This window comes from Arachis ipaensis, chromosome B9 (assembly GCF_059453495.1).
Source record: "Arachis ipaensis isolate K30076 ecotype BB chromosome B9, ASM5945349v1, whole genome shotgun sequence".
Lineage (NCBI taxonomy): Eukaryota > Viridiplantae > Streptophyta > Magnoliopsida > Fabales > Fabaceae > Arachis > Arachis ipaensis.
In genome coordinates this window covers 1,047,423-1,063,572 of record NC_142444.1, presented here as the reverse complement: position 1 = coordinate 1,063,572, position 16,150 = coordinate 1,047,423, and the positions used below count along the sequence as shown (strand labels likewise).

Sequence of the window (16,150 nt, the reverse complement as noted above, 5' to 3'; positions counted from 1 at the left end):
ACCACATTCACAATCACCATTCTTTTGGTCACTTCCTAAGGATAAGAGTTGGTCATTACCAAAAAAAAAGATAAGAGTTGGTGAGCCATTATCACCCGGCTATCATGATAAATAATTAGAAAAAATAACATAAAAGTACATCTAAATTATGTTTACAAGGCAAAACTTTCTTTTTTTTTTTTACTTATTTTTTATGATAATTTAATAATATCACCCTGATTTAAGTAGTCATAGTTTTTTCTTGTATTGTAAATCACATATAAAAGCTAAGTCTCATTTACTATTTTGCATGGGTTAGTTGTTGGGCACCTTTCAATTTTTAACATGTGAATATGTGATTGAAAACTGAAAAGATTTATATAGCACTAAATTAGTTTGAATTATTAAAAAGAATAAGTGTTCAATAAAGTTACTTGTAATAAAAATAAGTTAATACTTTTTATATGTGATTTATATAATAGATATTTAAAAAAAATTAGAGAAAAATTCAAAATAGTCCCTGACAATTATTTCGAAAGACAACGAGGCCCTTGACAAAAAAAAAATTCAATCCGACTCCTAACAATTATTTCGAAAGGACAACGAGGCCCCTTGCCAAAAAAAGTTCAATGTTTTTTTTTGTCACGGAGACAAATTAGTCCCAAAAAAAATATCGAGACCTGATCAGGTGTTTTTTTTTGCTTCGTTGTCTTTTTGAGGTAATTATTAGAGGGTCGGGTAGGATATTCACTCTAAAAGTTAATATTTTTAATTTTGCAACATTATTTTTTCATTTAATATCTAACAAGTACTTATTTATTTAAAAATTATAATTATGGTGAGAAAATAAGAAGTCATCCTTAATTTTTTTTATTAAGATACACGCTGGTTAAAGTGGATAAAAAAATGTTAAATGAATTGTAAATAAGTTATTTTTATAACTGTTGGGTAGGTCGGGTATCGGACGGGTCGGATGAGTATCCTGGTCAACGAAAGGGAAGTCGTCTAGTCGTACGTCTCTGGGTTGGGGTAGGCGAGGTCCCGAGTTCTTCAGATGCGGAAGGGGGGTGTCACCTGCAAAGACACTCCGACGCCCTAGTCAGTGAAGTGTGCAGACGAGTAGAGAGTATGTGGTATGTGACGTATCTTGGGAGAATGATAGGTCCTTCCCCATATATACCGTATTAGAGGTGGGCCTTGCAGGTACATGCCCACCTTCTTCGAGGCCTCCCTTGCACAGCTGTGGCAAAGCTGTCAGGAACGCGTGTCCGAGTTGAAATCTGAGCATCTTCTCCCGACCGTTCGAGTCGGGTGCTGCTCGGATCGGGCCGGCCCGTAAACTGCTTGGTCCAAGCCGTAACAATAACTAAATTCAACTGGATTTTTATGCAACTCTTTTTTTAATTAATTTTTTATTATGTTAATATATTATTAGATCAATTTAATTAAATTTAATTATTAAAATAACTTTATCATATAAGTAGAAGAACTATTGGGGAAAAAAAGTGGAAAAGAATCCCTTAAATTGTACTTTCCTTATTTTTATTATTCCTTTTCAATTCCTTCTGCATGTGTGGGGTCTGTCATGGATGAATGTGCTTCATAATCAATGAATATATCAAATGAAACTATGAGGTAGCGTTTGTTTTGAGGTACTGAGACAGAGACTGAGAGACTGAGATTCAGTATCGTGTTTGTTAGTTCAGAGACTGGTACTAAAATTTCTGTCTCTGTCTCTAAAATTTCAGTATTTCAGTACCTCCAAAAAGTAGGGACACAGGGGACTGAAATTTTTAGAGATGGAGACCGAAACTTTAATAATATTTTATACCTAAAATACTTTCATTTCAATTAATTAATTTTAATTTTATCTTTTGTGCAAATTAAATTAGAGTTTCATTCTTGTTTCAATTTCTGTCTCTCATTTTGCACCAAACAGAATACTGAGATTTATTTCAATTCCTGTCTCTTAGTCTCTGTCTCTCAGTCTCAGTCTTTCCGTCTCTGTCTCTCCACCAAACGCTACCTGAAAGCATGAGAATGCAGGTCACCATCTTACCAACTTAAATCTCGATGACGTGGACTACCCCCAACAAAAACAATGGATTACCTTTCCATTAATAGTGTTGATTTTCTTTTTCTTTTAAATAATATTCTTTTCTTCTACTGATCGAATTATATTTTTTTAAATAAGAATGAACCAGCATTTTTTATATTACTAAATAAAAAAAACATTATTGGTTCTTAAAAATTATGAAACTTAAAAAAATTTCATCACTATTAGTTTTAAAAATTAATTTTAATATATTGTCAGTATAAATTAATTTTATATATAATTAATTATATAATCTCATATTAATAAAAATAATTATTTTTTATATTAACGGTATAAATAATCATCGAAAAGAATTAATATAATTAAATAACTATATAAGACACTTTATACTATTAATATATTAAAAATTTTTATTTAGGGGATGGAGCCATGATTCTCCAATTTTTTTTAATTTATAATTAAAAAATTATTATTAAATATGACTTATTTCAGTGTATTTATATATTTTTTAGAGACGATAACAATAGTTGTTATTGTTAAATATAACTTTTTTATTTATAATTAAAAAAATTCTTGAAAAAGTCATGTTTATTGATTGTGCATTTTTGTATATTTCTATATATTGTTTGTGGATATAATATACTATTTTCTAGATAATAATATGAATTAAAAGTGCGTTTTTCAAAAAACTTAAGTGGAGTTCACTGGGGTTAGGCGAACTTGCTAATTTTTATAGAGTTCGTTGGTCCGGCGAACTTACTTAAATACAAAAAAAAAATCGTATTTTAAGAATTAAAGTCCAAAAATCATGTTTAAGAAAATATATTTTTTTATTTTTTTATTAAAAAAATCCAATTTTCATCCTCTAAAAATTATATTCAAGCTCCGCCATTGATCAAAATTAATTACGAAATCAAATTTCTATACATTTTTGTATTTTTGTGATTTGTCTTGTATTAGTTTGTTTTCCAACCAAACACACCGTTACCAAATGAACCTCCACAGCTTAGAGTGAAAAGTAACAAAGTTTGACTTAAACAAATTTGGGCTGTATTACATAAAAATAGCCAAACACTAAGCTTATTAGTATAATAGTATTATCTATTTTAAGTCATGATTTTGATAAGCATTAAAATCTACTTGGCCCACAAACCTAATCTACAAGCCATAACTATAACTAGACGAAAGCTTCAACGTTACATACAAATAACAATCAAGGAAAAGAATCTAGACTTTTCCAAAAAAAAAAAAGAAGGACAAATTTTTCTTACTATTTATATAAAAGAACAATAATATTTTTTATTTTTATTTTTTTTGGTGAACATATTATTTATTTTTTGGTATTGTATAAGAATAATAATATATTATACATATACCTTAAAATGGTATATGTATAATATACCATTTTGGGTAAGAATGATAAGCTTTGGGTAAGAATTATGTTGGCAAAATATTTATCTGGGAGGTCTTGCTTTTCATCCAGTTTTTCTAATAATGTTTCAAGCACTTGGCGAGCGATTTATAAGACAATAGAAAAGCTTCGTGATGGTTTTGATTGGTGTACAGATAGGATGTCTCAATCCTTTTGGTATCATGCTTGGCGACCATGTGGAACACTAGCTCCTTTGGTTCCTTTTGTGCACATCTCTGATTCTCACTTGAAGCTAGAAGATGTCTGGTACCATGGACATTGGCGGTGGGATATTCTTTGCACAATGATTCCGGAAGAAGTTAAACTTGATTTGATGCTCTTTGATCCTATCAAGCAGACAGGAGATAAAACAGGTTGGTTTTGGACAAACTCAAATACTCTCACCTACTCGACTAAAAGCGGGTATGAATGGCTATTGAAGAAGAAATTTGGCTGGAACGATAATGAAAATTGGCTTTGGCTTTGGCGCTTGAGAATACCGGAGAAGATAAAGTGTCTGCTCTGACTTTGTCTCAACAACGGAGTTCCCACAGCTAGTTACCGGTTTCAAAGAGGTCTTGCTACTTCTGATTTTTGTCAGCGATGTTATCTTGCTCTAGAGGATATTAACCACTGCTTTAGGACTTGCCAAAAGGCTCGTCAGATTTGGATTAGCTTAAATTTGGGAATGACCGCTGAGGACTCTAGTTTGGATTTTGTGTCTTGGATTCGTTCTAACCTCAACAAAAATGAGTTTCTCTTTGCAGCGGCCTTTTGGTGGATTTGGAGGGATAGGAACAATGACATCTTCCATCAAGATGATCCATGGAGTAAGGAGAAAATTGTTCACTTAGTTCAACATGCTGCTGGCGATTTCTCTAAGGTTGTTACCAACCAAAAACATATTATTCCTTCCTCTTTGCAATATAACTGGGAACCACCTCCAATGAATGTCTGTAAAGTGAACTGCGATGCAAGCGTTTTTGAAAATGGGCAATTAGCGGGCTTTGGATGTATTATTAGAGACAGCATGGGAATTTGGATGAAAGGTTGTTCTGCCAGTATACCTCTTTCTAGTGTTCTCTCTTGTGAGCTTCATGCTATTTTGGAGAGGGCTTGTTATGGCTTGGGATTGTGAGTGTAAAGAGGTCATATGTGAAACTGATAATCTTGATGCATTTCTTCTTGTTTCGCGAGGCACAACCAGCATGATTACGAATGACTCTGATCTGCTTGGCAAAATCAAAGAGATGCTTCAGCGCAATTGGACAGCTACTTTAGTGCTCATCCAGCGTACAGCAAACAGAGCGGCTGATTTAATGGCTAAGACTGCTGCTTTAAACAAGCAGGTGTACCTAGAGTGGTTACAACCCCCTAATAATTTAGACATTATTATTAGAGAGGAGTGTTACTCTTTCTCTTAGGTATTTTTTCTTTGTGTTATGTTCAGTCAAAAAAAAAATACATATACCTTAAAATGGGTTGCCACATTGGGTTTTACTTTTATAGGCTTTTTTAGTTTTTAGAAAGGCCCGCAGTTCAAGTTATTTTGCTAAATTACCTTTTCAATCTCTATCTAATAATATTTTTCATTTTCACTCAGGTTCACAATGACAAAAAAAAAGTGAAAAACTCAAGTCTACCTCCTATAATAGAAATGTTAAAATTATTTCATCATTTTCCTGTTTAATTTTTTATTCTAATTTATAATTTATTAATTTAATAATATATTTTATCTCATATTTTTAAATATTAATAATTAATTAATTATTAAAAATAATAAATTATAATAATAATCTAACCTTTTTTTTGAATTTAGAAATTTTACAGATAAAAAGGTAATTAATAAAAAAATAAGAGAGTGGTAGTCGTAGTAAGTGAATTCTACTGTAGAGTTAATAGAGTATTTATACAATGTATATAATGAGTTATTTATTTGGTCTAATATGAGTTAAAAAATGAATTTTTAAAATAAAATACTACTAATTTTTCAAACACAATACATTTATACTATTTAGAATAAGTATCTAGATACCAAGAATAATAAACATATAATATTCTACTAAATCAAACATCTCTAAACCCCATTAAATCGAACATCTCTAAATCTCATTTTACACATTATACAGATATTACATTGGCTTCCTATACTTTCTCGTAGTAATAAGTAGAGAAAGTATGAAGAGCCAATGAAATATTTGTAGGGAGTATTAAAGATGTAACTATTAGTGTTATCTTTTTCTATCAACTAAAATTTTTGGGATGAGTGGTATCATAACATAATATTAAAACGTTAGATCTAAAAGGTCAAAAGTTTAATCTCCAAATTAAGTTTAAACTTTTAGAAAGATATATGCAAATAGAGAGAGGTGAATTGGCTAATTGAGTGATGAATGAGGTGGGGTGCGAAATGGGTGGTGGGACCCACGTAGTTGGCGGGGGTTGGTGAGTGCAGGTTTTTCCCTTATAAGTCACCCCATCATCCTCCCCATTTTCTCAGAGTCAGAGACTCTATCACACTCGTCACTAATTCATTCACCTTTTTTGTTTTTTCCACCAAAACACACTCATTCACCAACTCCCAACCACTCAACTCCGATCTTCTCCGGTAATGCTTCTTCCTCTTCTCTCATCTATTCTTCATATTTATCAATTAATATTATTAATAATAATAATAATTCTGGAAATTTCATGCGAGTTTATTACAAAAGTCACTCATGCATGTCAATATATCAATATATATAATAAAAAAGTAATAATAATATTAACTCATCCATGCAAAAATAATATTTAATTAATATTGATATTCTGGTAACTATCCAGTAATTATTAATTATAATGCGCTTGATTTGTTGTTAATTATAGTGATTAACGTTGCGTTGTGTTGTGGTGTGACAGAGTGAGGGTTTGGAAAATTGAAGATGATCATAAAGGTGAGAGAATCGACAATGGTGCGTCCGGCGGAGGAAGGACCGAGAAGGACGCTGTGGAATTCGAACGTGGATTTGGTGGTACCGAACTTCCACACGCCTAGCGTGTACTTCTACCGTCCGAACGGCGCGTCGAACTTCTTCGACGCTAAGATCATGAAGGAAGCGCTGAGCAAGGTTCTGGTGCCGTTTTATCCGATGGCTGGGAGGCTCCGACGCGACGAGGACGGCCGCGTGGAGATCGATTGCGACGGTCAAGGGGTTCTGTTCGTGGAGGCGGAGACCGGCGGCGTCATCGACGATTTTGGGGATTTCGCGCCAACGCTTGAGCTTCGGCAACTAATCCCAGCCGTTGATTACTCACAAGGGATTGAATCCTATCCACTCTTGGTACTCCAGGTGCGTTTCTCTTTTTATTTTTTTCAGTATATACTTTGTTGGTAAAATATAGCTATGATTTAATTCTTTAAATTAAATTTATGAAGAATAATCCACTTTTGATTGAATGATTGATTGAGTAGGTAGATGATTTTTTAATTAAATAGAGAAAAATTAGGCTAAAATTTTTATATATGGATAATTTTAATGTGAAATACAAAAATATTTGATGATTTTGGTGTTCTACAGGGTTGTGGTAGTAGCACAAAACGTTACTAACGTTTTGTAATAAAAAATTTTTTTTAATCATCAAAGAACAAAACGTCACTGACGTTTTGTAATAAAAAAAATATTATTTTAATTATTAAAACACAAAACGTCGCTGACGTTTTGTTAGAAAAATATTATTTTAATTGAAGAAACACAAAACGTCATTGACGTTTTGTAAATGGCCATAGTTGTGTTCAACACACAATTTGGTTCATGATAAAGGATTTCACCTCTAGTAATACAATATTAAAAAGAAAAAGTTCGAAAAATTATAGCACCTTTTATTAAATAATTAGATTAATCAGATTTTTTGTTTTTTTTTTTTTTGTTTTTTTTACTAAAGATAGGACACTCGAACCCGCAATCTCATAATTGAGTATATGAAGACTATGCCATTTGAGCTATTACTCATTGGCTAATAAGATTTTTCGTTGATATGGTCAATATCAAGACAAATCATGAATTAGTGCATTTGGTGAAAATATGCAATTTGTCAAATCAAATTTCTTGATATTTTTTCAGTGGAATCCGAATATTACTGTCTATTCAAGAAGAATTATATTTGGTTGTCTAATTTGTATTATTTATTGTTTTGAAATTTCAACACGTTAATTTTATTATTTTATCCTTATATTTATCAAAATCAGACAATTTAATTTGTGTCATTTTGAAAAGTAAACTCAGTATTTTATGTAATTTAAAATTTTAGGTATCTTTTTTGGTGCCACACGTTTCCTACAATCACGTATAGTATGATTTCGAGAATTATCCTTTCATAGTAGTTTTTTTAGGTCTAGAATGGTTGAACAATGCAAATGATGCTCCCACCAAATTTTGGTTTGATTTGAATGTTTAAGCGTTATTCTTCTGTGGAATTTTCGAATGATGCCAACTTCATATTATTAGGGTATACCTAACAAACACCAAACATAAACAAATATTGATTACCAAACAAAATGAAATCTACTATATGCAGACATGTGTATAATAACTTGTTCATTCAAACAAGTGCTATGATGATAAGTGTTGCGAATAAAATATTATGCAAATGATTAATATTAGAAAGTTTTGATATATCTCCACTTTGAAGCTAGCATTATAGACTCAGGTGTACTGGATTTCTTACATGCCAAACAAAGTATCGCTTAAGGGTTTGAAAAAAATGACCTTACTATCTTAAGGGTTAAATAAATGAACTGTATGTTTTCTTGTACGCAATTAATTGCCCATCATGCCGGCAAATATATGAAATAATATTTCATACTTCCCCACTAATGTTTTTTGTAGCCACCAAGAGTATTCTATAATATAATCTCATCCAATATTTGTCGGAGAAAAAAAATTAATTTAGTGATTTGCAGTTCTTTTTGGTGGTTCAGTTTTTTAGATATGGGATAAAAATTGGTGTAATTTTTGAATATTGGAAATTAGGGTATTTTGTAAAATTATGGGGGCTGTAGAATTTTCAGAAGAGAGATTGTTAGATTAGATTTTTTTTAATTTATAAAGACAATACGCAGATTGGGTATTGTAAATACACAGATTGTGTATTGTTAGTGTAATACATGTTCTGGGTATTGTGCTTGTACAGTACAGCTCCCCCAAAACACTTTAAAACTCTATTTTTTGTAACATAAAACTCTATTCATTCTTCTATATTAAAATAAAAAATCCCCTTTTGGTATGAGTTTTAACTTTTAAATATTCAAAAGGGGTTACACTTCATATTCATTCACCTACTTTTGACGCTGCCACCTTCCAAAACTCATACCTATAATGGTGTTGAAGCATGACATAGCCCACTAAGTTGACTCTGACATGCTCAAAATTTAAATATCATATTATTTGTTTTCTTGTGGTGGGTGAAGCATTCCAATCCCTGTCACAAATAAAATAGAGTCAATATAGTGCGACTCAATTTAATATTATGTGCTATGTATACAACCACTATCGTGACGTGAACTGAACTTCACCATGACGACGTGTAGTTTCTTCTCTTTTTCGGTTTACTCCAAGCGACTCTCTTTTTTTATTTTTCTTTTCTTTAAGGACAAGTAATTGTTTATTTACTTGCAATACAGCAAGTACCTGTCATTGGTTAATGGTTACCTACTATCCTATGTTATTGTTATGTTAGTGTCGGTACAATCTTTGTATTAAGATATTAACTAAATATGATTAAATAGAATAATATATTTAACTAAACCTTTTGATATAATATATCTTCATATTTTAATATTTGAACTTTATGCAATAAGTGAGTTTCTGTAACTCAATTCTTTTGTGGTTAGAGACGTCATAAAGTATGTAAAAACTATTAGTTGAATATTCCTAGTTTGCCCTCTCCTATCACCTTAATGGTAATGATTAAGTATACGTTTATATTAGTAACAAAATCATTGTATAAATTAAGCTGCTAACTTTGGAGTCTGTTATATAATATTTTCAGGTAACATATTTTAAATGTGGAGGGGTGTCATTAGGAGTTGGCATGCAGCACCATGCAGCGGATGGAGCTTCTGGTCTTCACTTCATCAACACATGGTCCGATGTAGCTCGCGGCCTTGAGGTGTCAATCCCACCATTCATCGACCGGACACTGCTCCGAGCAAGAGATCCGCCTCGGCCAGTCTTTGATCACATTGAATACAAGCTCCCACCATCCATGAAAACACAAGCAGTATCACAGCAACAACCTCAAAAACCAGGATCAGATGCTGCAGAGGTTTCTATTTTCAAGCTGACACGTGATCAACTGAACAAGTTGAAAGCAAAGTCTAAGGAAGATGGTAACACTGTGAGTTACAGCTCTTATGAGATGTTGGCTGGTCATGTTTGGAGGAGTGTGTGCAAAGCAAGGGGACTTCCAATGGATCAAGAAACAAAGTTGTATATTGCGACAGATGGAAGGTCTAGGCTGCAGCCTCCGCTTCCTCCGGGCTACTTTGGCAATGTGATATTCACAACAACACCGATCGCTGTGGCCGGAGATCTCATGTCAAAGCCTATTTGGTACTCTGCAAGCAGAATCCACAATGCTCTGTTGAGGATGGACAATGACTATTTGAGGTCTGCTCTTGATTACTTGGAGCTGCAGCCGGATCTCAAGGCGCTGGTTCGCGGCGCTCACACTTTCAAGTGTCCGAATCTCGGCATCACTAGCTGGGTTAGGCTTCCAATCCATGATGCTGATTTTGGTTGGGGGAGGCCTATTTTCATGGGGCCTGGAGGGATTGCCTATGAAGGATTGTCTTTCATAATTCCGAGTTCAACGAATTGTGGGAGCTTGTCTGTGGCAATTGCTCTTCAGCCTGATCACATGAAGGTGTTCAAGGAATTGATCTATGACATTTGAGGAATGTGAATGGCCACATATGTTTCTAATATGGCTTTGCATTCTTAGTTCTTCTTTTTTGGGTTTTCCTTAGATACATTTGATGAAAGGTGTGCAAAATCTTAAGGGGCTTATATATGCCTTCATTATTGCCCTTTTCAAGTTTTATACTCTGTAAACATAAATTGGACTCTTAGAGACAAGTGTATTAATTATTAGTTCAATATTGTTTCTTGCACAAACTCCTTTCATAATTGACAGCAAAAACAAATGCCCACTTGATTTGGCTAATACTGTGCCATAATCCATGGGAGGCCAATTCAGAGAGGTGAAACAAATGAGGTTTGGTAAGTACAATGAAGTATATAACACATTGATTCAACTCACATCACTCAACTCATGTGACTAAATTTGTTCATCATAGTTTGAATCATAACTGAAGTACAAAAATGTGCTCCTCATAAGGCAACCAAAGCATTAAACATAATCTGGAGTTTTGAATAGTTACACTCAGAGCAGCTTAACATGGAAGAAGGACATCAATATCAAGGTCATGCTTACACAAAATCTAGAGCTCCAAGGTAACAATGATGCTGTGGAGCTTGCAGAGCTGCGATGGTGGCGATCAACATCTGATGAACCCCCAGTAGTTCCTCTACCACTATGTGCTGCTCTCTTTACTGAGGCATGAGATAGTTCTTGCTTTTCTTCATCTTTACTGTGAAACAACATTGTCTCTTTTATGCTCCCATAGTTTTCTGCAGTTTTGAACAGAATAAGCAATTCAGAATTAACAAAAACAGATGTGGGGTATCCACAATTTCAGGAATCCTTCACTTTCATGATGCACTTATTTGATATAATATTCAAAACAGAACAGAACAGAACAACTTACCAAAAGGTTGCTGTGTTTGCACTATGGTGGTTGAAGAGTTTAGACCTTTCTTTTCTGCAGTAGAACTTGTATGCAAACCTGAGTTTGATATGGCTTGGCTGTATGAGACAAAAAGGAACCATGTAATAAGAAATTGTATCCTCATCTTTGGGGTTATAGAGGGAAAAAACTTCTTTGTATAGATTTAGAACTTGTTAGTTGTTTCTAACTTCCTATATATGGCGGATGGTATGGAATATAGTGGATTTGGGTGATTGTTTATAGATTCTTTGAGCTAAGAGACTTGAAATGTGTTTGAGGGTAGAGTTTTTATATAGTATAAGATCTACACTCTTTGTTTTCCTTTTGACGAAAAAAAGAAGGTATGTTTAACACTAGTGAGTCTATCAAACATAAAGCATATTCTTATTTCTTAGGCTCAATTAAGTGTTTAGAACTAATGTCCTTATGTGATTAGTATCAAGCTCAATCCTCATTGCCATAAAATATATAATCTCTAGTTTCATGAAAAAGCAGAGAATAAAAGAATGATAAGCACAAGGTTGTCAACTCGCGAGTATAGGTAAACTCGTGGAGCTGACCTAGACTCGACTCGTAGACTCGTATGAGTTTACCTGTTATAATTTTTTTGTAAAAAATATATATATCGTGTATAATATATATGTTTACTCAAATATAGGCATTTAAACTCAACAATTTTAACATCAAAAAGCATAATAAATTAACATAATACTACAATTACAACAAATACTCTAGAACACACATTTAAATCTTTCACAAGTATGCATCTAGTTCAACATAAAACGCAAAAAGGGCTTAGAGAAGAGAGTGATTGAATGAGTGCGGCGAGCAAAGTGAGGGATTTAGCTATTTAGGGTTACGTTCATACGTTGCTCCCTTTTTTCTCGTTTTTTGGCCCAAAACGGCTCCGTTTTTGCAAAAAAGGCCAAACAAAGCAAATTCGTTGACTCGCCCGTAAACTCGTGAGTTTGACCGAGTTTATGCAAGTTTACTCGAGTCTACCTGAGTCCACCCAGAAATGAGTTTGTGTTCGAATTAACTCAATTTCACTACCTAAACTCGTAAACTCATATGATTTCACGAGTTAACTCGAGAGTTTGACAACAATGGATAAGCACTATAAAAAAAAAGGATAATGTGTGTGGATGGTGCAGATTTTGGATTTTGCTTGGAGGAGAAGCTGAATGAGGCATCGATGCAACATGGAGCTTCTGACCCTGTCCCTGTCTGCATCAGATTCTTGTTCTACCTTGCTTGTACATAAATCTAAGGTGGGGTAAACACATGAGAATGCATTTTATTTTACTTGGTGCTTTCTGAGTGAGAAATTTTCCTCAAACCAACCAACAAATGGAATATGCAAAAAACAATCAGGAGTTGCAAGCTATGTTCATTTTTTCACTCACTTTAAGCTATGTTGTAAATGTTTCAAGCACGAATACGGTTCATAATAAAGTGTTATAGCGTCGTTTGAGCCATATAGTCGACCAGACCTAGTGATACTACTTATGACTTGAACATAATCGATTGAAAACACGAAAAATCCTTTCGAATTGTAGAAGCAAATTAAATAAATTTACCCTCCTTAGGCTCTATTAGGTGGAAGCCTCCTTTTCAGTTTCCAAATTTGAAGGTACTTAACATGTGACATGTTATTCTTTCACAACAATTGGAAGACAGCATAAAAGTGATAGAAATACTCTTAGTGGATGGAAAAATATAGAATAAAGTCATGCTCATATTGAGGCTTGTTGATTAAGTTTGCTTTATCTTTCTCTAATTTTTTTCTGGTTTGATTTAGGAAGCAAGATTCTGATCATAACTTAAAACAGGATCAACTTCATAAAAGCTAATATCTGCTGCAAAAGCCAATAGAAAGTATGCACATAGAACTAGATTATGATGACATAATCTTTAGAACTAGTCTTTTTCTCTACTCAAATTAAAATATAATAAAGAAAAAGCAAATTATCTTAAATGCTTGGCTTGATTTATTATTCTGATGCAAACCATGTGGAATACTGACAAAGAAAATGTAACTGTGTGTAAGCATGCTTTTCAATTTTCCATTACTGATCAGTTTATGCAATTTCCTTTTAATAGTTTACACCAGAGACCATACATCTTTCTACCTTAAGAAAGTTTTGCAATTATCAATTCAATTTTAATAATGATTAATATTCTTCATTCTTTCTAATATAATTATCATTGATTTATATTCTACAATTGACTCTTAAATGAAGCTAACTGCATATCGAATTATGTAAATGTATCACACTTGTTGAGAGTTGTAATGTAATTATTAGAGAATAAATAGAGTCAATGGGAAAACAAAAGTATATATATCTATATATATATATAAAGGAATTTTTTTGGTGAAGAGTAAAATTTGGTAAATAGTGAAGATTGCAATTAAATTTTTAAGAAGAATGTGCATTGTATATGATGTTTTTTATTTTTTTAATATTTTTTCTATTGTGAAACAATAATTCGCACTTTTCGTGCAACTTCACTTTTTATCGTAGTATTATCCAAGTTAAAATCACTAAATTTCGATTTATAACCAACTAGTCACTAGATTCTAACTATTGAAGTAGCACTAATTATCTCATGATCACAGTTTAACGTTTTCCAAGTAATAATATAATATGTAAAGGTAGGGGTAAAGTAAACAATAGTAATAAATATATTTTTATTTTTCTCCAGAGAATACTTGATAATTAAGACTTAATTAGTTGGTTTAATATTCTATTAATCTTAATATTTTCACTAAATAATCAATTAATTCTTATAATTTAAAGAGTAATTATCCAAGTTAGTCTCTGAGATTTTTAATATTAAACACTTTAGATCTTAAGCTTTAAACTACACAAAATAATTCTTAACATTTACTTCCGTTAAACAATATATTCCCTACTAATTTGATGTGTAACTGGAATGATTGGTTTAGAATTTTTAAAATTTTTAAGAATTATTTTTAGATTTGTTTTAAACTCTTTGAGAATTGTTCTATATTTTATTTTTCTAATCAAATTAAATAAGATTATATTGTCTAATAGAAATAAACATTGAAAATTGTTATGTTAAAATATAAAAAATTAAAATGTCTATTTTTAAAAATCTTAAAAATTAATTTGGATGATTACTCTAATTTAAAAATTTATAATTGAATTCAATTATAAATTTTTAAATTAAAGTATTCTCAATTTTCTTTTTGTTAAAAATATAAAATATTTTTAAAGTATTTATTTGGATGAATTATGAATATAAATACAAATATTGAAGGATTATCGTGTGTATGTTTTTTCTGAAAAATAATAAATTATATAAAGATTTAAAACTCTAGAGACTTAATAATTAAAAATGTGGTAAAATTATAAAATTAACATTTAGCATAAGGGAAACAACGTCACTAAATTCAAAATTACATATATAATTAGTATTAAGATCCACAATACGATACGGGACATATCGACGTATGAATTTTAAAATCTTATAAGACACGGGGACATGCATACATATAAAATATAAAATACTTTTTAGATAAATCATAATGATATTTTGATATTTTATTGATATTAAAATATAAATTAATTTTTTATTATTTTTAATGTCTTATTTTAATTATATCAAGTATTTAAAATATTTTTTGTTTTAATAAATAATAATATATACTATATCTAAATCCATTTCAAGAATATATGTTAATAATAAGATTAGACACGCTGACACATAATGGTATTTAGGTATGTCTAAGCGTGTCCGAAGAAAATTTTTTTATTTTTTATTAAGACACGGCGGACGAGTGTCGATGATTGTCGTGTCCAAAATGTGTTCGACATGCGGACACAGTGAAGTATCCGTGCTTCGTAGATAAACACAAATATTATAAGATTAACGTGTCTATAATTTTTTGAAAAATAATAAATTATATAAAAATTTAATTATAAACTTTTAAAATTCTAAAAAGGTAATAATTAAAAAATTAATAAAATTATAGAATTAACAAGAATAACTAATAGAAGGGAAACAACGTTGTTATATCCAAGCTTACAAATATAATTAGTAGTAAGATCCAAAATTTAGAGGCTGATAATAATGATGATGATGGAGTAGCTGAATTTTTACAATCTCTTTCATGATGATGGGAACCTAATAATGATGACGATGGAGTAGCTGATTTTTTACAATCTCTTTCATGATGATGATGGGAACCTACGATTATCCATGCACGTCCGCCGCCGCCTCCTCCTGCTCGTTTTCCGCCGCCGCCTTTCCCTCCTCCTCCTTTCTTTGAAACAATGTGTAGCTTACTCACATTTTTCTCATTCAATTTTTCATTCAAACTTCTTTCGCCTTCATCATCTATGCTTCTTTTTAGTTTCCCTAGTATATCATATCATATCGTATCATATTAATAAAATCGAAAATGTTTGGTAACCAAAGAAAATCAGACAAAAACAGCCATAATTTGCCTTATTTAGTATTCATTAATTGTTGTAATAATTAATTAATGCTAAATAAGACAAGTTCTTTCTTTTTTTTTGTCTATCTAGCATTACCCGTGTCTATATACTCTATAACAAATTATCAAGTTACAATGAGCAATGTATATGAAATTATCAAATTATCAACATGCCAATTTATTTCAAGTTTATTTTGAACAATATTTTAGTGGATTTAAATAATAATAACAATAACAATAATAATAATTAAAAAAAAAAGATGCTAAAGAAATTTGTATACCAAGTTGTTGTGCTTGTTGCCCATTGGTATAGGTTAGGGGTGTGTTCGTAGAAGCAGATGAGATTGAAATAATGATGAATAGGAATGTTGATATTGCTAATGGAAGAAATAACGTGACATTCATATCTTT

The 16,150-nt window shown here is 31.6% G+C and overlaps 1 protein-coding gene and 1 long non-coding RNA gene across 2 annotated transcripts; one reads left to right on the top strand and one right to left on the bottom strand.

Annotated features, from left to right (window-relative positions):
- Positions 1-5,817: 5,817 nt before the first annotated feature.
- Positions 5,818-10,600, top strand: HCT (hydroxycinnamoyl-CoA shikimate/quinate hydroxycinnamoyl transferase). The gene is made up of 3 exons (XM_016319831.3): positions 5,818-6,054; positions 6,345-6,775; positions 9,474-10,600. The coding sequence occupies exons 2-3, from the start codon at positions 6,368-6,370 to the stop codon at positions 10,377-10,379; spliced, it is 1,314 nt and encodes a 437-aa protein (XP_016175317.1). The 5' UTR covers positions 5,818-6,054; positions 6,345-6,367; the 3' UTR covers positions 10,380-10,600.
- Positions 10,601-10,612: 12 nt separating this feature from the next.
- LOC107617939 (uncharacterized) lies at positions 10,613-11,714 on the bottom strand. The gene is made up of 2 exons (XR_015899835.1): positions 11,254-11,714; positions 10,613-11,116 (listed from the first exon to the last, which is right to left on the bottom strand). It is a non-coding gene; the product is annotated as an uncharacterized LOC107617939 (long non-coding RNA).
- Positions 11,715-16,150: the final 4,436 nt, after the last annotated feature.

Bases quoted from the DNA above. Each gene is read 5' to 3' on its own strand.
- HCT (XM_016319831.3), top strand. From the start codon at position 6,368: ATGATCATAAAGGTGAGAGAATCGACAATGGTGCGTCCGGCGGAGGAA. The intron at 6,776-9,473 runs GTGCGTTTCTCT...TAATATTTTCAG, and splicing joins ATCCACTCTTGGTACTCCAG to GTAACATATTTTAAATGTGG.